General features: G+C 31.9%; 1 protein-coding gene across 3 annotated transcripts; it reads right to left on the bottom strand.

Moving 5' to 3' along the window:
* Positions 1–1,886: 1,886 nt before the first annotated feature.
* On the bottom strand, positions 1,887–19,825 carry LOC134725207 (uncharacterized). 3 transcript variants are annotated; one of them, XM_063588847.1, is made up of 3 exons: positions 19,709–19,825; positions 10,191–12,186; positions 1,887–6,155 (listed from the first exon to the last, which is right to left on the bottom strand). In XM_063588847.1, the coding sequence occupies exons 2-3, from the start codon at positions 11,986–11,988 to the stop codon at positions 5,920–5,922; spliced, it is 2,034 nt and encodes a 677-aa protein (XP_063444917.1). In that variant the 5' UTR covers positions 11,989–12,186; positions 19,709–19,825; the 3' UTR covers positions 1,887–5,919. The 3 variants fall into 3 exon arrangements, with proteins under 3 accessions (XP_063444917.1, XP_063444919.1, XP_063444918.1); XM_063588849.1 differs by lacking the exon at positions 19,709–19,825 and adding an exon at positions 14,598–14,698; XM_063588848.1 differs by lacking the exon at positions 19,709–19,825 and adding an exon at positions 13,492–13,610.
* Between the last annotated feature and the right edge of the window lie 3,843 nt (positions 19,826–23,668).

Below are 23,668 nucleotides of genomic sequence, written 5' to 3'. Positions count from 1 at the left end.
ACATACTGGACAAAGATCAATTCCTTCCAAATAAGTTTTTTCTATGATATAAAACAAAATTTGAAACAAAGAGGGATTGATACACATTATTTTTTTTGCATACAGATTTTTTTTAAAGAAAACAAAAGGAAAATTTAGAAGGTTTTAAATCATAAGTCAGTAAAACGAACATGTGGAATAATTTATACCATTTTCTACTTCAGAAAATGCCTGAAAAAAGTCAAGAGTATGACAGTAGTTATCCATTCGTATCATGTGTTTTATCATTTGATTTTGCCATTTCATTAGGGACTTTCCATTTTGAATTTTCCTCAGAGTTCAGTACTTTTTGTGATGTTACTTTTTGAGATTATTCTATGTTTTATAAATATATCATTAATATTACTGTTAAAAGTCCCATAACTCTGCAACACAAGATCAGAAATAATTTCAATATCAATTATGCCTAAATTAATCAATTACAAGACAAGATTTATTTAGTGTAAGTGTCAGTAGTAAGTGCTTAAGGATGTACTTAGGTGATCTAAGGTAAAATTAAATACATCAAGAATTCAAAACTGATACTTACAGCTGGAAGATATTTAAGGATAAAAATAAGCTAAAAATATTGACAGGTCATGGAGCTCCTTTTTGATATATTTGATTTATAAAATATGACAGGAAAAGGCTGACTCTGACTTTTACCTTATATTAACATTGGTATTATTTTGGTCTCATATAAAAAGAAAGAAAATCAAGAATCTTCTAAAATTTTGTGTTATGGGGCTGTATCTTATTAGAAAACCCCAAGGAGTTCAAACATTTGACACTTATTCCACAACCTCACCTTAGAACATCCTTAATTTGTGAAAAATTTACTTGAATGTGATGTGACAGTGATAGTCTGGTAACACTGGAAATACAAATAAAAAACAAAAAGGGATCTTTCATCCATCAATCCCAATCAATAGTTGTGTTGAACTTTATGAGATTAGCTAAATGCACATTTCAGTTATGGTACCAAGTATCATACATCAAAAGAAATCGTTAAAACAGCAATATGTTCAGACTGTGCTACATAGTCACAAACTTAAACACTTGCTGATGCCTGCATGAAACTGTTATCCGAGGAACTGCCTTCAATACCCTTTATCATTGCGGCTGCCAACACTTATTTGTGAAATATAAAAGGCTTACAAATGTCACTCAAATGTGATTTAGATATCAAGTAGGAATAAATTATCACAAGTCTAGTTCTCGCATACATGAAAAAAGACTCTATTTTGTCTACTTCTCAATTATAAACAAAATTGTCAAGTCTTGTTAACTTTTTTTGGAAATGAACACTAACATTTAAGAAATTTAATAAAAAAAAAGATTGCCATCTTTGCTCAGTTTGCTGCCTTTGTTTGGATTTCAGAAACACATTATTTCTTTGAAAGAAATATTCCTGATTATTGCCACAGCTAAGCACTGCTAAAAGGCTGTGCCATTCTTCACCAGGTTTATGGTTCATAAAAAATTTAAAAAAAAATAAATTTAAAAGCTTTTACAATCAAGCAGTTTTTTCATAGTTGCAGGCATTTTTGCTTGTGCTAGCTGTTAATATATCAAATCCAACATTTAAGCATCTGAAAGACTGCAATCTATTTACAGAAATGATTTTATGAGTCTTTCAATTGGCTTTTTCAGAATCTAAAAAAAAACTATGGGTAATTCAATTGTTCAAACCCCCAAAATATAAATTATGTATTTGGTTGAATATCCATTGTTTATGAAGTTTTTAACCAATCACAACATTTTGGTATACAATTTTAAGAATATTACCCAGGGTGCATTAGATTCTGAAGTAGATGATTAGCGAGTATAAACAGCTCAAACAAATTATGAATGAAGCACACAATACAACAGCTAATATAGTTTACTTGTATATGCATACTACTCAATAGTAGCATAGTAGCAACCAGTCACAATCTAAATTATGATTTTATTGTCGAAAAGTATCCACTCCTTCAGGAATTTTCAAGTGGCTTTGTAATGTAACCCATCAAATTCTTCCATTTTTCCCTAGCAGTGGATACTTTTCAATGTAATCCAGGTTAAAATCCTAATTAAAAATGTATAAATGTACAAAAGCTATATGAATATTCTCCAGATCCTTGAATCATTCTTTTTCTGACAGATCCTTGAATTATCATTTTTCTCAAAGAAATGTTATATTACTTTGCAGAACAGTTCATATTAGCCAAAACTGCATATGCAAAACAAAAATTAGCTAGCACTAGTAAAAATTTCATACACAATTAATTTGCGAATTATAATCAAACATAATCAAACAAGTTTGAATCACTTTCCCTGTTACTGAAATATTGACAGGGGGAAGTAACTCACTTGTTAAACGATCACTAATAATTTAATTCCAAAACAAACAAAAAAACAATAATAAATAATATATGGAATGATACGGACAACAATCCAACCATGTGAGACCATCATGCATATGGTTACTTAAGGTCAAGTTACAATAAATGGGCTATGTCACAAATTTTGGTACCATTTGGCATACATCTTTGGCTCTTTGGACTATATAGTAATAATTGTTTTTCATACATTTCAACAGAATTCATGTACCAACAGCATTTAGTTTTTAATGAAAAATATATAGAGAAGAAATTTGAGCAATTTTGAAATGATTATAAAAAAAAAATCGATTATTTTATGTGCTCTCTATACAAAAATTCACCTATTTCAATCAATAAAGAGATACATGCATTTTTTTTCAGTTCATTTTCAGTTATAGATCAACCAGCAAAATTATACCAAAATCTATGACATAGCCCATTTACCATCAAATAGATACTCATATTAGATTGCTTGATGTTTAACACCTTTTCAGCACTATTGTGTCATTTTACAGTGGTCAATCTTTATTGGTGAGAACCAACTAACTTGGGAAGAAAACCTGACAATCCTAATAAATTAAAAATGCAGTCTTTCGGACTAAAACCTGACAATCCTAATAAATTAAGAATGGAGTCTAGCACAATTGTCACATGCAGGATTGTATACATCTAACAAATATCAAAACCCCAAAATTATAAAAATACAAAAATACCCAAACCAAATATAAATCTATTCAAAGTACTTTAACCAATAACTAAAAAAACATGCAAGACATTAGAATTAAAAGGACAAATAATAAATTAAAAATGGTGAGAATCAATTTTGATTTCCTGAATGACGTAATGGTCCAATTTCTCAATACACACTTTAGTTTCCAATTTTAGAATTTTGGTAGACAAATTGTGTGAGCATGAACATAATGGAAAGAATATGTTTTGATTCTACATACATATTTCTCAAATTGCTTTGCTGCATAGTCAGGGACCACAACGTGTCCTCTTTTAAGGTTTAATATTTTCATAGGATAAATATTCTAAAATTGTAATTAAAGTGGGCATTTAGAAATAGACTTTTGACAAATAAAAAACTAATATTTTATAAAAACCCATAAAACTGTAACAAAAAGACCTAAATCATAGCAAAAATTGAGATCTATGGCAGTTATATTTAACTATGAATAATAAACACATGAACAGATGAGGAATGATTTTTTACCAAGTACATGTATCAAAGGTTGACATTAAAATATAACTGAACTCACTAACATTTTCGAAATATGTTTTCTTTTGAGGGTCTGGATGGGCTGATGACCATCATTTACATAAATGAATTTTCTTAAATTTTAAGGCCATTTTTTTTTTTTTTATCTCTGTTCTATTTTCAGTTTGCCTTTTATTTTTCATTCTTTATATTTTAAACATTTTTTTATTCGTTTTCATTTTGGCCTATTTTTTCTGTTCTTTATTTTTTGGCACATATTTCTATACTCTTGCATTCTTGGTCCATTTTTTATTCTGTAAAGCCCATCCATACCCTCTCATGACTGATGTACTAAGCATTCTCAACCAAAGTTTACTTCCTTTTTTATCATGAATAGTCCAGAGTGCAGTTATAAATATAATAAACATAACCTTGTCTTTGATTTAGGTCAATATTTAAATAGGAGTCAAAAGTTCACAAATGTTTGATTTATAAACAATGAAACATTTAAACAATTCATTACTTTTGAATACACAATGCTAGAATATGAGCTTATAAAACATTAACAAAATAGTCCACTCTGAATAAACAACATTAATGTAAGATTTTAAAATATCAACAAATGTCATATTTAACATTTCAGCTTCACTTTCAAGACATGAAAAAATAAACAAAGTTTGTATCATTAACAACTGAATGTTATATTGTAAATTCAGAAATTATTACACATACATTTGTTCATATATTATTGATTTTTTTTTTATGAATGGACAGAACAGTGAGATTAGTGACCAATACTGTTTCCCGAAAATATGCATACAGATATAGTGTACTGTCATGACTGTGAATTCATTAATATTCGTTGGATGCCAATTTTCGTAAATTTTGTCAGTGCAGGTTAACCACTAATTCAAATGTTCAACAACTTGCAAATTTTCCATTGGATTGTATGCAGACTTTGGAAAAACCAAGAAATTAATTATCCATCAAAGTGTCAGTTTTTCTTAACCCACTCAAATTTAGAGTGCAAGATCAAATTATTGGGATACTCACCATGCTCACAGTGGCGGATCCAGGAATTTTCATAAGTGGGGGCCCACTGACTGATCAGAGAGGGAGCCCCCTCCAGTCACGCTTCAGTGATTCCCTATATAAGCAACCAAATTTTTTCCCAAAAAGGGGGGCCCCAGGCCCCCTTCCCCACTAAATCCGCCTCTGGCTCACCCAGTGGCATTATGGCATTGTCAGTTTATTTTTCGATTTATGAGTTTGACTGTTTCTCTGGTATCTTTCATCCCTCTTTTATAAGCATAAATAAAAACCTTGCAATAATTTCTGAATTTACAGTACATCATTCATACATATCATTGCTACATGGTTGTGAATCTTGAGATGTAATATAATACAAATATCAGACAAATTCTAAAGCTACCCAGCAATCTATACTAAAATGCAAAGTATCAAAATCTATTTGATGAAATCAAGGATTTGTATAGTGTCACTATACAAATCCTTGATGAAATTAAGTGCACTTGATAGAATTAAATAAAGGATAATGTGGGGTATTTGTCTATTAGACAGCAACCCTTTAAAAAAGTATATCATTCATAACCACTTAAACATGTTAAATTAGCACTAAAGACATGAAGGACTTGGCTGACCTTTTTAAAACATATGACAGATGAAAATAAAATAACGACTCCCGGCCAGCCAGCCATTATATTTGTTAAATCATATGATTGAAATTAAAGTATCAACAAAACATGGTTTGTAAAATAATAAACTTAAAATTTATTATCTTTATCCTTGAACCATACAATTTGAACACAGATTTTTCAAAAGAAAATGGTTCTTTAATATTTTATACTGGCCAAATAATCATAAATGCAAAACAAATTTTAATAACAATTAATTGGTGTTTGTTTAAAGTCCAGTGGCTAATATTTCATTTCATGTTCAGGATAACAAAAGACATTTTAGGTAGCATAAAATCAAAAATGAAAATGGAGGATATGTCAAAGAGACAACAACCCAACCGAAGGACAGAAAACAGCCAAAGTCCACCAATGGGTCTTAAATGTATAAATTTACAGTCGATGACCCTATAACTCTCTACGGTACAGAACAAAAACATAATTATACAAAAGTAAAAAAAAAGCTGAATGTTTCTATCACTGAATGCTATTCCTTTTGCCAAATGATTGTTTTCTTTGGACATACCAATGCAAATTAGCATCATATATCAATTTCTTACACATTTATTTCTATGATCTTAGATAAAAACTGGACTTTGGGTCTTTTGACATACCAATGTTACAAGCATCTTAGGTCAATTTCTTACACACTGATTTCTATGTTCTTAGGCAAAAACTGAACTCTTGTCATGTCATGATCTGCAATATCCTCTGGAGATCCCCTCCTGCGTTTGTCAGGTGACATGCCATGTGACACTAGATGTCGTTTAAGAAATTTGGTTACTGGAACAGTTGTCAACATGAAGCCAGCTAGAATGATGAACATACTGCTGAAGTAGAAAGTATTATTGTAGCTGCCTGATGTGTCGTACAGAAGACCTGAAAAAATGAAGTGAACAAATTTAAATGTGGGAAGACAGAAATCCTAAGAAAATGAAATGAACAATTTACAGTGTCTCATATCTAATTAACAGATTAGGGGTATCTTTTGAATACTTTCAAGTGAATGAGAGTATCCTTGTAACAATGTCTATGTTTTTCTTGTCTATTATATATATTATGATATATTTTGTACCCCTATTATAGAGTTCATTTATTAATGAATCTTCATTATGAGTAAGAACATGAGGTATGATTGCCAATGAAACATCTTTTTACCAAAGACCAAAAGAGGTAGATAGAGATAGAGGTTGGAAACCCCCCCCCCCCAATTTTTTTTGGACAATCAATGTATTTGAATAAGGACATATGGTTGGGACTTGGAACCTTCACTTTAACACTTAATTTTGCCCTTGAAAGTTCATAGACATTTGTTGATTATTTAAGACCATATATTGATCTCTTGATATATTTTATTTATGTTTTCTGTCCTTGCTTTGATGACATATTTGCATATCCTACATTTTTTTATGTCTAATTTTGAAAATATTTAAAAAGTTGAAATATTTAAACATTTTGGCCAAATGTGGGCACATTATCATTGACTCCTTGTTATTTTTAAAGTTGAACATTAAAAAAACTATAAAATAATTAAATCAACATTTATTATTAGAATGTATGTAAATTTATTGATAACCTTGTAACCTAAAGGTCAAGGACCACCTGATCATCAATCTCATAAAAATGAAAAATTATGTATCAAAGTAAAAGAAGACAGAAAAAGAAAAAAAAATTAAATAAAATCTTTTTCATCATGGAAATCTTAAAATATAATTCTGCAGATTTAAAACATATATATTTTTGTCAGGAAGCAGAGATTTGTGAAAAGTAAATCTATGCTTGACTACAAGCGTGTGTGCATAACTGATCAAGTGTGAATTATGGCTTTTAAAGTTTTATAATACCTGAGACATGGACATATATATATAATGTCAAGCATGAAAGCTTACACTAAACAAGTCTGAGGTGATCTCTACACATGCATGCAATATAACTGTACTCCATCCCAAAAACTAAATGGATGTTGTTTACCTACATTTGAAGGTAATTCTTTTCCCTCAAAGTTTGATATCAAACAAATACTTAGGATACCAGACTAACATGTAAAAAATCTCAACCAAACATTTCATGTTTTATTAAGCTACAACATAATTTCATTACAGCAAAATGCATTAAGTGTGTATGTAAAGGTAATATCTTTTACTAGATTGCTTGCTAGCTGAACCATGAAGTCATTATTAGGTTAAGTATACTACCCTCCTTTCAGAGTTGACTAGTGAGTCCCACAGATAACCAATCTATCTCTGAAAGGAGTATAGAATACCTTGAATAATGACTTCACAGTTCAGCTAGCAAGCAAGCTAGTCAAAGATATTACCTTTACCTATGCACTTAATGCATTTTGCTGTAATGCTTTCCTCTGATCAAACAAGAGTCCATGAGAATAACCACAATTCTGGCAAACAGTTTTTAGTCTCTAATAACTCTTACCTGATGGTTCTAGGCCCCTAAAATAACATCAATTAAAGAATGATTGTGATTGGTTGACCTAGTATAACAATTACCCAAGTTCAAGCAAATGACTAGTGAAATTCAGGGTTGGAAAAACTTGTCAATGTGACAACTCTCCACCAGAGACCAAATGACATAGAAGTTTACAACTATAGGTCATGGTATGGCCTTCAACAATGAGCAAAACCCTGACCACATAGTCATCTATAAAAAGCCCCTAAATGACAAATGCAAAACAATTCAAAGAGAAACAAATATGATATATTAAATCATATGACAACCACTGAACCACAGGGTCTTGAATTTGACAGTAAAATTATATCATAAATCACATATTGCTTGCTGCATTATACAATTATATGGAAAGAAAAATGAAGCAATTATTCTCAGGTTTAATTCCCATAGGATTTAAGTTTGATAAAGAATTAAAGACCCTCTACAAAATGTTACACATATCAAGAATGTCAGGTTACTAAGATTGTACAAACAATTACTACTTAGGAAATAATTTGTCAATTTTTTTCGATACAATTATTTCACAAAGCCACTTGCATTACATAATTTCAGAGATAACCGTCATGACCTAATGGCTCATAACCTCATGAATGTAAAGATTGAGAACATTAGGAGATTTGAGATCTTTAAAAGGAGATCATGGTCCACATTTAAAAGATGTATTGCTTACCACACCGTACAAAGTCAAATGTTTATTTATAATATTGATAAACATAGACATGATAGAGCTAAAGAACTTCACTGAAACAGAGAGTTGCATTTATAAACAGCAGGGGGCACCACTACCTTTTATTTACCTACCACAATCTGGTGTTGAAATATAACCTGAAACAATCACACAAATAAAAATAATACATTTGCACATATATCTCAGCAAATTTTCATATATATATTATACAATGTATATATGGAGGCCAAACCCAATATGAATTTTATTGACCAGATAAATTCTGTACACACTGTCATGACTGTGTAATGAATTTATCCTTATTTTGTTATATATTACAAATTATTATATTCAAATTCAATCATAAGAACAATACACTGTATCAACCAAATTTATTTTGATATTTAATCTAAAACTGAAAACTGAAAAATATTATAGGACTTATAATAAAGCAACTAGAACAAAATTAAATGGTATAAAGGAGATACATGTAATTCCAACTGATGTAATAAAAAAATGTTCTGAAATTTATTAGGAAACTATCAATCAGCCAATCAAATTGCAAGGAAATGACTCTAAATCAGGATAATGTGCATTCTGCTTATATATTTTAGACCTAATATATTTTAACATGCAACGTAGTATCATATACCCATTACACTTCATGTAAAAGGCTAAACTCAGTGGCTGGACTTGAAGATATATTTTGTTGTCATCTATAGAAGATTCTACATATTATCTATGTAATTCAATTTAAATCTAAAACTCTATTAAAAACATGCAAATGTCAAACATACATTTTTGTACATACATCTTTCTAAACAAAAATGAGAAATTTTGTATGATTGCCAATGAGACAACTATCCACCAAAGATCAAATGATGTAGCTGTTTCATTAGCAACTATAGGTCACAGTACCACTTTCAACAATGAGAAATTTTCTCAAAGATCATACTCATGCATCAATCTAAAAATAGATTGTATTACAGTGCATGCAATGAATCTGAATATATGAATTTATAATTTACCAAACATGCTTTATCCATGCAACTAATATGATTGCTGAATTATCTCCCCTTTGAGTTTTTTTTGTTGTAAGTTTTAAAACTATTTTCAATAACGGGAAATGCAATGTCAATCACACATTATGTCTCACATGTGTATTTTCTAAATACCCCTTTAGCATGTTTTAGTTTCTAAAAAGTTTAAAATACTTATACATGGAAAAATTCATTGTTTTAAATAACTAAATCAATGTTCAGCTTTGTTAATTAATAAACAAACTGTTTTAAATATTCCCAAACTATTTGTTCAAATAAAGGAATTATTTAAAAGCCTTTCAGACATTTTCACTTATTTTTGCTACTGAAGAAGAATTTACAAATATTACATGTACTGTCAAAGGGAGATAATTCTATAATCTTTGTGCATTTATCCCAGTAAGATTCTGACCACTACATGTATTGTTATTAATATAAAAAAAAAAACGAATAGATAATTATTAGTAGGATATACATTACATTGTGTTATTTAATTTATTTTTTCTATATCATCTCTAGAACTTAATAGGGAAATAATTTTGATTAAAAAATATAGCATTTCTCTAAAACTGAGGGGGAGTTTCCCATTTTAATTTTTTTTTTCTCATTTTATCACCAATGGTCTTCACTTTAATAGCTTACAACAAAATGAAGTTGTGTGTAGGGTTTCTCATCAAAGTTGTGTGTAGGGTTTCTCATCAAACAAAATATGTGTTCTATAAATTACATATAGTCATTTACCTGCAACCGGTGGCCCAATCATATTGGCTATCCCTTGTATCAGCATGGTCAGTCCATAGGCATTGGTCAACTTGTCCATACCCAGAAATTCCACCAAAATTAATGTTGAAAGAACATAATTTGCACTGATGAAGAAGCCAAATACTCCACTTATAACAGCCAATACTGAGAAGCTTGTGAACATAGGATAGAACATAAGTGCAAGTCCTGACAGACTAATCGATAGGCCATACAGTAACGGAAGATTAATATTCTTGTCACCAATATAACCATACATAATTTGTCCGATAGTATTAACCCCTCCAATAACAGAGAGTAAATATGACGCCTCTTTATCTGAAATTCCAACTTTTTTCGCCTGATCCACTGAAAATACATAAGGCACATCGTACCAGAAGTACAATATAAAATTGGACAATGCAAATAAGATGAAAAGTGGACTTTTGATAATTTTTGGATCGAACATAGTTCGCAAAAACTTTTTCAAGTGTTTTGAAAATCTGAGTAGTTTCGGTATTCCTGGACACCATTCATCTTCATCATCTGAACTATCATCGTCAAACGATCCATGATATAATTCTGGACAACTGGTTGATCGGTAACGTAGGTGAGAGATCTTCATAATATTTCCACGATAAAACAAATCTTTACGACACATTGGAAAATATTGTGATAATTTTGCCCTTTGCACTGCTTTTTGCTTGTTGCGAAATTTCTGTCTCTTACTGGGATCTTCTTTAACAATAACGATTTTGTCGTTACTTGTGACTGTCAACATTTCTTCTATGGGATTGGTTATTATGTTTACATCTGAAGAACCTCTTGTGCGGAAATAATTCTTTAATATGTCAAGAGCTTCATCAGTGTTTGAGCACATTTCCTCAAAAACCTCTTTTGGTATTTTATTCTTCTTTTCCGCCAAAAATGTGGGTAGAATGACTTGCGAATGACTTAACTGCTCACATCCGATATAATTCTCCTCATCTGAATCACTGCTAGAGCTATCTGATTCACTAACTTTTCTACTGCGTCTACCATGATCAGGAAGGCTAGCTTTCGACACTGACCTTGACATTTTTTCGAAGGCTTCTAAATTCCTTTGCCATTCTTGTTCAGGAGTGAATTCCAAAGGTCGTAACAAGGCACCACAAACAACTAAATTTAATGTAATTCCACTAAGAATTATAAAAGATCCTCGCCATGTGTATTCTTCAATCAAGTACTCAAGGAATGGAGCAAATAAAAAGGTTCCAATTCCAGATCCACAAACAGCAAGCCCTGTAGCAAAGGCTCTTTTCTTATGGAAATAAAAAGCTACCATGACAAGTGATGTCACATATCCCATAGACATGCCAGTTCCTGCTACTATTCCAAACGAGAAACACAACATGCCAATAGAATCAGCAAAAGCACTAGCAAATATACCGACGCTTGTCAATATTCCGCCAAATATCAAAACTTTTCTACATCCAAATTTTGTAGCAAGTCCACCAGCTAAGGGACCAGCTATCAAGGGCATTCCAAAAAATAAAGATGCAACCCATGAAGTTGTACTTTTACTTGCATCAAAAACGTCCAATAATTCAGAATACATAACACCAAAGGAAAAGGCAATTCCATCGCAAATCATATTAGTCAAAAAGGCACTAAATACAATAATCCATCCATAGCCTCCGTCTGGTGCTGGCGGCATGGATATGGTCGACGATTCAATGGAAAGACTTCCATCTGAGCTGGACGATGACACACTTTTGGAGATTTGTTTGTTCTTGCCATTTTGACCACATGCTTCGGCCATTGTATATCACAGAACTCTGTCTTAATAAATTGTTGATTTAATAAGTTATTACTGGAGAAGAATTCGGCTAAGTAGATACAGAATATATCCGATAAACACAGTTTAGTCATTGGCCTACACAAATGTAATTTACTTCTTACACTAAGATGTAAGTGCCAGTGAGGTCCAGCGTTGAACTTCATCAGTAGCGGGAATATTCTGTAAGTAGAAAAAAACAAAGAATATAAACCAGCCTTACAGAACACATCAAGGGGACATATCATCATAATCCCAACACTGATTTTGGTGTAACACATTGTCACAATATAACCTCCCCCCTTTTAAGTTATAGGGTTGCTCCCTTACAAAGAAAATACCTGTAAAAATAGAGGATATTTCTCCCCACTCATGCTGACTAGTTCCTCTCTTCCTGTGAGTCAACAACAGTCAATAGCTATAAACTAAATGACTTAAATGTTCTAGAGTTGCCTTATCATAACAATGACAATCATACCACATCTTTCATATTTATCATAAAAACTACAAACAAGGAATCTTTTTCATAAAGATGTTCAATATCTTAGCATGATAAATTGTACATAACATTTAAAATATATTAGGATACTGAGGCTTTAACAAAAATCTATTGGAAATATTTAATACATAGCTAATTAATATGGAGGGTGTGGACTTCAATTGAACGATAGAGATTTCTATTTTGTAAGAACATGTTAATTAATAATGTGCTTTATCTTCATTTGTACATCCCTCACATCTGTGTTATATTGGAATTTGACATCAATATCAAAGAACACATTATTTAAGTACATATGAACTGTACAGAATTAATTTATTTTATTTTATTTTTCTGACTTTTTATATTATCTACCTAGGATACAGTACAAGACATATGTATCTTTAATCAGGACGATGACAGAACGGGTTTTTTTCCCACAAGGATTGTTTGAAGATTTTACAAAAATTCAGCCAGTAAAGACATACATGTATCAACTCCTGACGCAAAATCATTACATGCACAAACATGTAAAAACCTGATTCATTGAAACAGTGATAATTTATTGCTATTCTTCATACCTTAATTTGAAGTGAGGTCTTTAAAATACAGCATAAACTCTATGCTATGTAAGTCTGTAATAAGGCAAAATATCTGTCCCTATCCAACACGAGATCTAACTATTAACCCTATTTCCAGTGTCAGTCCAGACTTCCCAGCCTTTTTAAAGTCCCTTTAAAATCCTACCTATTGAAAGCAATTGTTATTTTTTTAGATAGTCCTACATATACATAATATATGCATGAACAATATAATAAATTACCACAAGCAAAAGTAACTTAATAAATCAACCAATGTAAGCAGATTGGCTACATTTGAGTATTTTTGATAAATGCCACAGTTAAGACAAAATATTTTCCAGAAAACTTATATATCTAGCTCCCTTCCCCCTTACAGCATCTTCTGATCACCTTAAAAAAATAATTTTATAAAATGCGTCTTGTACTCACTGTCTATCAAAGTCTGGTTAATATATACTTCACATACTTATGAAATCATACATGTACAAAATGTACGCAAAAAATTATATCATAAAAAAAACTTCACAAAGTTTGACTTCCTTGTTATACTTATAGATATATGCATGACAACTTATTATTTCATGACCCAGATTTAGATTTTGTATCTATTTTAAAAAATAGTTACAGGATACTGCAAATTTTTCAATTCAACAATATTTATTTTCTGTTTATCAATGTTTTAATGAAAGATCATATCCTTCAACTTTTGACATGGTTAACTAGCTGCATCATAAAAATCCTATGTAATATGACCATTCACCCAATAAAGTAATATAAATAAATCTGATTTGTGTACTATAACTGTACTATACACCATGACCCATAATTTTGGGGGACAAAGATATAAACCGACACTCATTAAAAAATTTAAACTAAGTCAAGTTTTACCTTATGCTATATTAATAACATTTACAATTGCCTTTACCATGATCATTACAACCAATATTTAGTTATATATATAACATGTACATGTATTATAGCCATAATAAAATGAATTTGCCATTATGCCAATTTTTAATGTTACAATTAGCCCAAGTTTTTAAACAAACTTCAGTCTTAATTAAAACCAGCCCCAAAGTTGCATTTGAAATACATTTGTAGCTGCTCGTTTTAATCAAACAGTATAAATTTTAAAGACCTGATTTTGTTGTCTGCTATAAAATAAAGGTCAAACTCAATGATACGTACAGCAACCACAAAACACAAAATGTCAAAAAAACAATCTTCAACAATAGGAAAATGATCATATAAATAATATAAAAGATTTAAATTTGCAAACAACATGAACAATAGACAAAATACATTGTACATGTAATACAAATTTTTAGCACTATTTTTCAATTCAAGAAAATTTTGTAAAATATTTGCAAAAACTAAGATAAGCCATTACCATTGATTACTTAAAATTCATCACAACATGAACAATGTTAGGAACAAGTTTTTTAAAAAAATCCAGAAAAAATTAGCAGTAATCTAAGTTAAAATTGGCATGAAGACCTGTCAGTACAAAATCAAAATAACTGTTAAAAACATACCCTGATATTTGTAGTACATCTTTATATTTAAATCATATCATAATACGCACAAATGATTTTAAATCCATAAAATACAAAAAACGTGTACATGTCAATTGATTTTATTTTACATGCCTGAGTATACTTACAAGTTTAACTTATTTAAAAAACATTTCATATTCTACAACAACAAACAACAAATATTTTATTTAAAGACATGTTAATATGTATATATATAAGGTGACAACTCTACAACAGATTTATCCATCGGATCACCAACAATGATGGTGATACATGGCTGTGTACATTATGTATATATACAACTCGTCTAAACATCAACTCAACAATGTTAGATCTGTAAATTTACTTTCACAAAATTTTTGTTCTTCCCTTGCGGGGTTTCGAACCCATGCTACTGAGATATCGTGACACCAAATTGCCTGCACTGCAGCCGTCCCGCCAGACCACACGGCCACCTGGGCTATTATATATATATATACATCATATTACAAGTATGAAAATAAGAAAATAAGGTATGATTGTCAAAGAGACTGTTAGATTGAACAACTACTGGTTACTGAAAGGCCTTCAACAATAGACAAAACTCATACCATATACATTGTAAAAAAAAGTTAACTTAATATATTTCAGCGTTGATTTTTTGCAAACTTGTGAATAATTGTCATCAATGTTTCTTAGCTTCATTTGACAAAATTGAACCATACTGACTGCTAAAAGCAAATATAATATCACTTTCATTGATTAAACCTCAAAAATAATCTTGCTTTAGATTTTTGTATATATATATCTCGTAGCTTAGGTGCCCCTTTTACGTTCCCCTCTTTATGTTCCTAACTTCCTTTATTTATTCTGTTTCTCTCTCGTTGATGTATACCCTATCATAGTATTCACTCTTGTTCTATAACATTAAGTTGGTATTGATTTCAACTTTAACACATTGATTCATCAATATATATTGAATATCTCCTTCTTTGTCAGATATTTGATATAAAAAATCAATTTGTATCTGAACAGGAAAATTTAAAGGTTTTGTTCCAAATATCAGATAAGATAATGGTTTGTTTTATCAATGGACACTTTATACCTGACAAAAAAACAATGCCTATGATTTTAGAAAAAATTCAGCATACATAATTCTTCTTGTTTGACACTAGTAAATCAAATTCCTGATGTACATAAAATAAAAATGGTAAAAAGTCTTTACTGTGCTTGATGCACATTTTTTTCAGTTTTTAAGGGAACTGGTTGTATAACCTTATGTACCTTATCAGTAGTCAAGTTGACAATAAAATTGAGTATGGAAATTATGGTGAAAGTATCAAAGGGACTACAACCTGACCAAAGAACTGGGCAAAGGACACCAATGGGTCTTCAACACTGCAAGAAAATCCTAAACCCAATTTTCAAAATTTAAAGAAATATTTGTAACTCATTCAATAAACATAACTATATGTAAGGTTGCCTATAATTGCTAATTATATACATGTAGTACTGTACATCAACTTCATTTCAACTTTTGTGGATAGTTGTCTCATTGGCAACATTCCACATATAATATATCCTAATTTTTATATTCTATTACATAATAACATCAAAGGTTTATACGTTGATGTAACTAATTCTATATGTATCATAAAAATATTGGAGAAAAATTCTTGTTTACATCAAATCTATCAAATATCTACAGATCTATTGGCAAATGAATGGTGAAAAAAAAATGCTTCATATCAAAGATTTCATAAACATCTCTCTTAAACTTTCACACATATTGATCATGAAAATAACTGATTTATGTGACAAAATATATTCAAGTTTATAGTTTTTAACAGAATCAGATAGCGATAAGTGTAAAATAACACTGATATAAAACTTTTGTGAACAAGAAATGTGTCCATTTGATATCATACCCTTTTCCAGTTCATATATAACATGTATAAAAAAAGAAAGGTATGGTATGATTGCCAATGAGACGAAAATGACACAGAAATTAACAACTATAGGTCACTGTATGGCCTTCAACAATGAGCAAAAGCCCATACCCCACAGTCAGCTATGTAAGGACCGAAAAGACAAATGTCAAAAACTTTTTAAAATACCAGTGAATAGTTTTTGCATAAGTGCCAATTCAGGAATTGATGTGTCCATTTATTATTGCAATTTTGAAAGAATGGACATAAATGCGAAATTGGTAATACTGTGATTTAAGAAAAATCTTTAGACAATGCAGGGTGCAGGGTTAGAAATTATCAGGGAACCATTCACCAATGGCCCCTAAAATTTAGTGTGGGCTGCTTAAATACTTTCTGTTTTGGTGTTGAACTATACATATATTGGCTACAAAATTAAGGCTGTGGGCTACCATGTCAAGATATTAACTTCAATCCATTGCAGATGTATGTAACTGATATATAAATGCCAGTTTTAATTATTGTAATTCTCATTATGTTATCTGCATTTATAAAATGTAAAGCCTGGTAACAGTATTTAATATCAAAGACAACAATGAAAATGATTATCAAATGGAAATCTAATGTTGTTTGTTAGTCAGTTAAGGTCATCTCAATATCTAAATATATACATTGTACATGTACAAAGTCACATGGTATAAAGAGACACACATTCAAAGCATATCATTTTATGTAGTGGGTCTCATCCAGGGGTCTAAGTGTGACACAGGATTAGCTGATTTTTTTTTCAAGTGTGGCATGTGAAAGTCGAATAATTCAGCATGAAACAGGGAAACAAAGTCTCGTCGCACATGGAAAATCACATGCGCTATTATGGCAATGAGAAGCAAGATACAGATTTCTCACTAAACAATAAGTGAGATATGGGATCAGGGGTTGAAGTCATAAAACTTTGCTCAGAGCTCGGAACACAAAAATCATGCTCTAAACACAAAATCCAGTATTTTGATTGTTTAATTCTTGAGTCTGAATACAAAAATCGTGCTCGAAAGTTTTATGACTGCAAGAAGGCATAAAACTTTGCTCAGTGCTCGGAGCACAAAAATCATGCTCAAAACATGAAATCCAGCAATTTGATTGGTTGATTTTCGAGTCTGAATACACAAATCATACTCGAAAGTTTTGAGACCTCCCATGTAGTTGGTTTTTAACTTTTATCTGTTTCACAATTTATGCTTACTCCAATATGCAATTAACACTTCAAAAATATTTGTTTATAATGCAATGACAATTTTTTTAATTTTGTTAATGAGGTAATTATATAGATTACAGTTGTATTAAGCCCCTAGGTCCCACTAGACCACGATGGCACCACGCTCACCACGATCTAAATTAAATTCAGATCTTGGTGAGGTCGCGGTATAAGTGGCATGAAAATGTAAGTTTTCGTTGCTTTCACGATGTTACTACGTCCTCATTACGCTTCTACAACGATCGCGCTACGATTATAACACTTTCTCACTGCACTTATTCTGCGACCTTACTACACTTATCAAGATCTCTCTACGCTCACCACGTTCTCACTACGACCATACCACGTGTTATCAGATTGCAACACAATCTTACCGCGTTTCTACCGCGATTATAGCACGTTCTTACCACGATAACTCTACGTTCAAACCGCGATCTTACTACGCTCTCAGCAATAACGTCAACATCGAGTTCCATATCAATACAGTATCATTTCTCTAAAAAAAAAAACAGTCATGCCACTAAAATCTACTGGAACACGTGGGCGTGGTGTAAGGGTTGATGTAGAGGCAGATGGAGCTCTGATAGTAACGAATCTTGATCATGAAGAGATGTCGGACCGACCAATCCGACCTAAATTACAACCTGTTGCTGGTCCATAAAGCTGAAATGACGATATTTTAGTGAAGGATAGCAGATAGCAGATATGAAACAGATGTGTCAATAGATATAGAAAATGTGGTATGCGTGCCAATGAGACAACTCTCCCATCCAAGTAACAATTTTTAAAAGTAACAATTATAGGCCAAGATACGGCCTTCATCAACACTGAGCCTTGGCTTACACCGAACAGCAAGATATGAAAGGCCCCAAAAATTACTAGTGTAAAACCATTCAAACAGGAAAACCAACGGTCTAATCTATATAAAAACAAGAGGCATGGTTGAGTCGTTAGAGAAAATGGACAAGAAGTCCCAATTACATACAGACAAAAAAACCTGGAGAGTATTAATGTATTTTATGGGAAAATGACAATGAGAATAAAGGTCGTAGTATGAACGTTGTCAGGTTGTAAGAAGAGCGTGAACAGCGTGGTATAGTCATAGTGGAAGCGTAGTTTGGTCGCGGTGAGAACGTGATGATCGTAGTGCGGTCGTGAAAACGTCCCAATGAGATCGTAGGGTGGTTTCTCCGAAAATAGAATCACGCTTTCGCTACGCTCTCACTACAATGGTACAGCGACCTTTGCGATCTTACTACGATCTTAGTGCGCTCTCATTACGCTTCTACTACGACCTGATCTTGCCACGACCCAACCATGATTATTTTGAACATGACTTTCAAAATGTTCAAAATTTGCCACACTCATCACGATCTTGAAGACCTCACCAAGACCGTGATACAACCTTACTGTGATCTACACGATCGTACTAGGATCTTTTTTTCACAGATCGTAATGCGATCGTGGCCTAGTGTGACTGGGGTATTATATGTCTCTGATTACAGTAAAATAAAAATAAAATGGAATATGTAAATAGCATTCTAAATACATGTACCTGTTCTTTTCGAAATTTGGATGGTACTGTTAGCTGAGACTACTATAACACGTTGTAGTCTCAGCTGTTAGGGATCAGGCCTGTCAAGTCTCAAGATACCAAGGAGTGAAGGACTAAAATTAAGGGGGTTTAAAACGTCTCAGAGCAACAACAAAAAATAAAGAAATATCATATGCAGGTGGGATTTCAGTGTAGGTTGTTGAGATTAGATTTCTGTTTTGATCAGCTGTTATCATGGTTATAGTGACAATGCCAATTACCGTAATGAATCGATCATAAAATGTAAACAATACCGATCATCGATCAGCTGTTCGTCAAAACACAAACAAAATCAACCGATAAACATGTGGTTTTTGGAGTTGGCATACAGTTCGAACAGTTTTTTCTTATAGCTTACCCCATATCATGGAATATAAACGATTACATTCAACTGAGGTATTTATAGCATGTCTTTTTCAGCAGTATTTTGCTATTTATTGTTCTAGTTGAGGATGCTGACCTTGGCGACCTTGTTATATTGACTTATCTCCCTTACAACAGAGTATGAGTACTATAACTTTTCCCGCGTTAATTTATCTCCAATGACAAGGATTTGAGACTATACAAATCCTTGCCAATGAGGAGTCTAACAACGTCTTTATTTTATTTTAATACAAGATGTTTTTAATTTACAACTATAAAAATTTTATGCATTTAAAATCTTTTGAAACAAGTAAACGAAAACTGTATCAGCTTTATATTATCTTAGTGCTACGTACCAAATTTCGGAGGGTCTGTAAACATTTAATTGTCAAATTTTCACCCCTTTTTTTCTAATCTTCAAATGTTTTTAAGCTCGGGATTTCGGGATCCGGGAATCCCTTTTTTTTCGGATTTCGGATTTCGGGATGTCGGGATTTACTCTATTTGAATTCGGGACCTCGGGATTTCTTTTTTTTAAGTCCGGGATTTCGGGATCAGGACCCCTCCTATCCCCCCTCATTTAACCCCATCCAATCCCTCATTTCTGATCCTGAGAAAAAGGGGGGTCCAGGCGGTTTGAATTCTCTGTTTTGAAGATCAATTATAATTCAAAATAGGGACAAAACACACTCTGTTCTTTTTGCTTTTGAGGCTTGTATAAGCCGTATAAGGCCGCGATATTGTAATACGGGATGTCATTTTAATTTAGGGATAAATTGGATTATTTCAATTGTGTTATATATATATATATATAATACAACAGAGTATGAGTACTATAACTTTTCCCGCGTTAATTTATCTCCAATGACAAGGGTTTGAGACTATACAAATCCTTGCCAATGAGGAGTCTAACAACGTCTTTATTTTATTTTAATACAAGATGTTTTTAATTTACAACTATAAAAATTTTATGCATTTAAAATCTTTTGAAACAAGTAAACGAAAACTGTATCAGCTCTTCTTTTACACTAATAACTATATTATCTTAGTGCTACGTACCAAATTTCGGAGGGTCTGTAAACATTTAATTGTCAAATTTTCACCCCTTTTTTTCTAATCTTCAAATGTTTTTAAGCTCGGGATTTCGGGATCGATCCTTTCGGGATCCGGGAATCCCTTTTTTTCGGATTTCGGATTTCGGGATGTCGGGATTTACTTTATTTGAATTCGGGACCTCGGGATTTCTTTTTTTTAAGTCCGGGATTTCGGGATCAGGACCCCTCCTATCCCCCCTCATTTAACCCCATCCAAACCCTCATTTCTGATCCTGAGAAAAAGGGGGGTCCAGGCGGTTTGAATTCTCTGTTTTGAAGATCAATTATAATTCAAAATAGGGACAAAACACACTCTGTTCTTTTTGCTTTTGAGGCTTGTATAAGCCGTATAAGGCCGCGATATTGTAATACGGGATGTCATTTTAATTTAGGGGTAAATTGGATTATTTCAATTGTGTTATATATATATATAATAACGAAAGCTATTTTTTTATTTATATGTTTTAATCTTTAATTGTTAAAATTTTTAATTGAATTTGAAAGGAGCTACCATTTTACTTTAAAAGAGGAGGTGTTCTTAGTCCGAACACATTTATTTGTTTTTTCGACGCGATCAAATTCAGATTATTTTTTTCCAAAATTTAACCTATAAGGTATGGGGAGAATTAGCAATCAGAATAATTTTTGTTTGTCATCTGCTTTCCAGCCCAGAATATTTTTTTTCATCAAATTGGGCATCAGCATATTTTTTTTTAGAAATGGAAGTTGAATAGTCGTTCCCTAGTGTCCTTTAATAGCATCGAACTGAGATTACTATAACAATAAGGCCTTCGAAAATAGTTGAATAAATTACTTTTGGAGTGTCAAGAACTCGTTGGAAGTACTTGATAAATTGCATGCTCATATTGTTGATTTTGAATCTGTTCAAAGTTTTGATTTTTCTACCCTGTATACCACATTGCCTCACATTCTCATTAAGAAAAAATTCACACACCTAATTAAATGGGCATTCAAACAATCAGAATGTGAATATATATGTTCAAACTCTTTTAGGTCATTTTTAGTAGCAATAAACAAAAAAACTATGTTAATTGGACATGCTTTGATACTATATATGCCCTTGAATTTTTACTAGACAACATTTTTGTTCGCTTTGGGGATTCCGTATATCGTCAGATTATCGGAATTCCAATGGGGCCTTACTGTGCACCACTTATTGCGGACCTCTTTTTGTATTGTTATGAGTTACAATTTATGACAAAAATAAGCAAAGACCCATCAAAACAACACCTGATAAACAAATTTAATAATACTTTTAGATATCTGGATGATATTTTGGCTCTCAATAATGACGACTTCAGTATGTATATTAATGAAATGTATCCTGCTGAACTTACTTTAAATAAAGCTAATACTAATAATGACCACTGCCCTTTCCTCGATCTTGATATCTATATCACTAACGGAAAGCTGAATACTAAAATTTATGATAAAAGGGATGATTTTTCATTTCCTATCGTTAATTATCCGTTTTTAGATGGTGACGTTCCCTTGTCACCATCTTACGGTGTTTATATATCTCAACTTGTACGATTCGCTCGTGTTTGTAACAATGTTTTAGATTTTAACGAGAGAAATTTATGTATTACTGAAAAATTATTACACCAGGGTTTTCGATATCACAAACTAGTCAAAACTTTAACTAAATTTTATCATCGGTATAAAGACATCATTCGTAAATATAGCTCAACATGCAGACTTTTTATACGTTCAGGTATTTCACATCCAATTTTTTATGGAAATATTCTTTATAAAGCACAAAGGTGTCAGTATTCACCTCAGAAACTTACAAAACCTTTAAATAGACTGATTAAGAAGGGATATAATTACGATACTGTTGTCAAGTCATTAAATATTGCATATTTTGGCGTTAATATTGAGTCACTGATAAGGTCTTTGCGTCGGAACTAAAGACATTTATTCTAAAAACAGTTGTTGGCATGACACGGGCTATGTTCTTCTCATATATGTTATGATATGGTATGATACTAAACCCCTAACGGGAAGGATTGTGTCTGATATTCATATGATGAAATCATAATCTTTCAGTCAGTTTAATTGAAGTCTGGAGCTGGCATGTCAGTTAACTGCTAGTAGTCTGTTGTTATTTATGTATTATTGTCATTTTGTTTATTTTCTTTGGTTACATCTTCTGACATCAGACTCGGACTTCTCTTGAACTGAATTTTAATGTGCGTATTGTTATGCGTTTATTTTCTACATTGGTTAGAGGTATAGGGGGAGGGTTGAGATCTCACAAACATGTTTAACCCCGCCGCATTTTTGCGCCTGTCCCAAGTCAGGAGCCTCTGGCCTTTGTTAGTCTTGTATTATTTTTATATTAGTTTCTTGTGTACAATTTGGAAATTAGTATGGCGTTCATTATCACTGAACTAGTATATATTTGTTTAGGGGCCAGCTGAAGGACGCCTCCGGGTGCGGGAATTTCTCGCTACATTGAAGACCTGTTGGTGACCTTCTGCTGTTGTTTTTTATTTGGTCGGGTTGTTGTCTCTTTGACACATTCCCCATTTCCATTCTCAATTTTATTATGTGCAATAGTAATCTCAGCATGGAAGTAAAATGAATATAATACTTCCATGGTTATATATATATAGTAATCTCTTGGAGACTAGGAAGCAAAACCCCTCCTTCTTATTTTATTCCTTTCTGTATAACTTATCAGCCTACAAAATCAACAATTGATTGCTGTAAATAAATTTATGATAAAATCAATTTTTAGCTGATTTGATCATATCAATATTATTGATTATTGATCCCGACAGGGTTTTGTTCATAATCAAATAAGTATACAATACAATGACATAACCTTATGTAAT

The sequence above is a fragment of the Mytilus trossulus genome, chromosome 7, assembly GCF_036588685.1.
Source record: "Mytilus trossulus isolate FHL-02 chromosome 7, PNRI_Mtr1.1.1.hap1, whole genome shotgun sequence".
NCBI classification, from domain to species: Eukaryota; Metazoa; Mollusca; class Bivalvia; order Mytilida; family Mytilidae; genus Mytilus; species Mytilus trossulus.
Note: the sequence above shows the minus strand (reverse complement) of the source record. Positions and strands in the feature narration are given on the sequence as shown.

Bases quoted from the DNA above. Each gene is read 5' to 3' on its own strand.
- LOC134725207 (XM_063588847.1), bottom strand. From the start codon at position 11,988: ATGGCCGAAGCATGTGGTCAAAATGGCAAGAACAAACAAATCTCCAAA. The intron at 6,156-10,190 runs GTAAATGACTAT...TCATTTTTTCAG, and splicing joins GATTGGGCCACCGGTTGCAG to GTCTTCTGTACGACACATCA.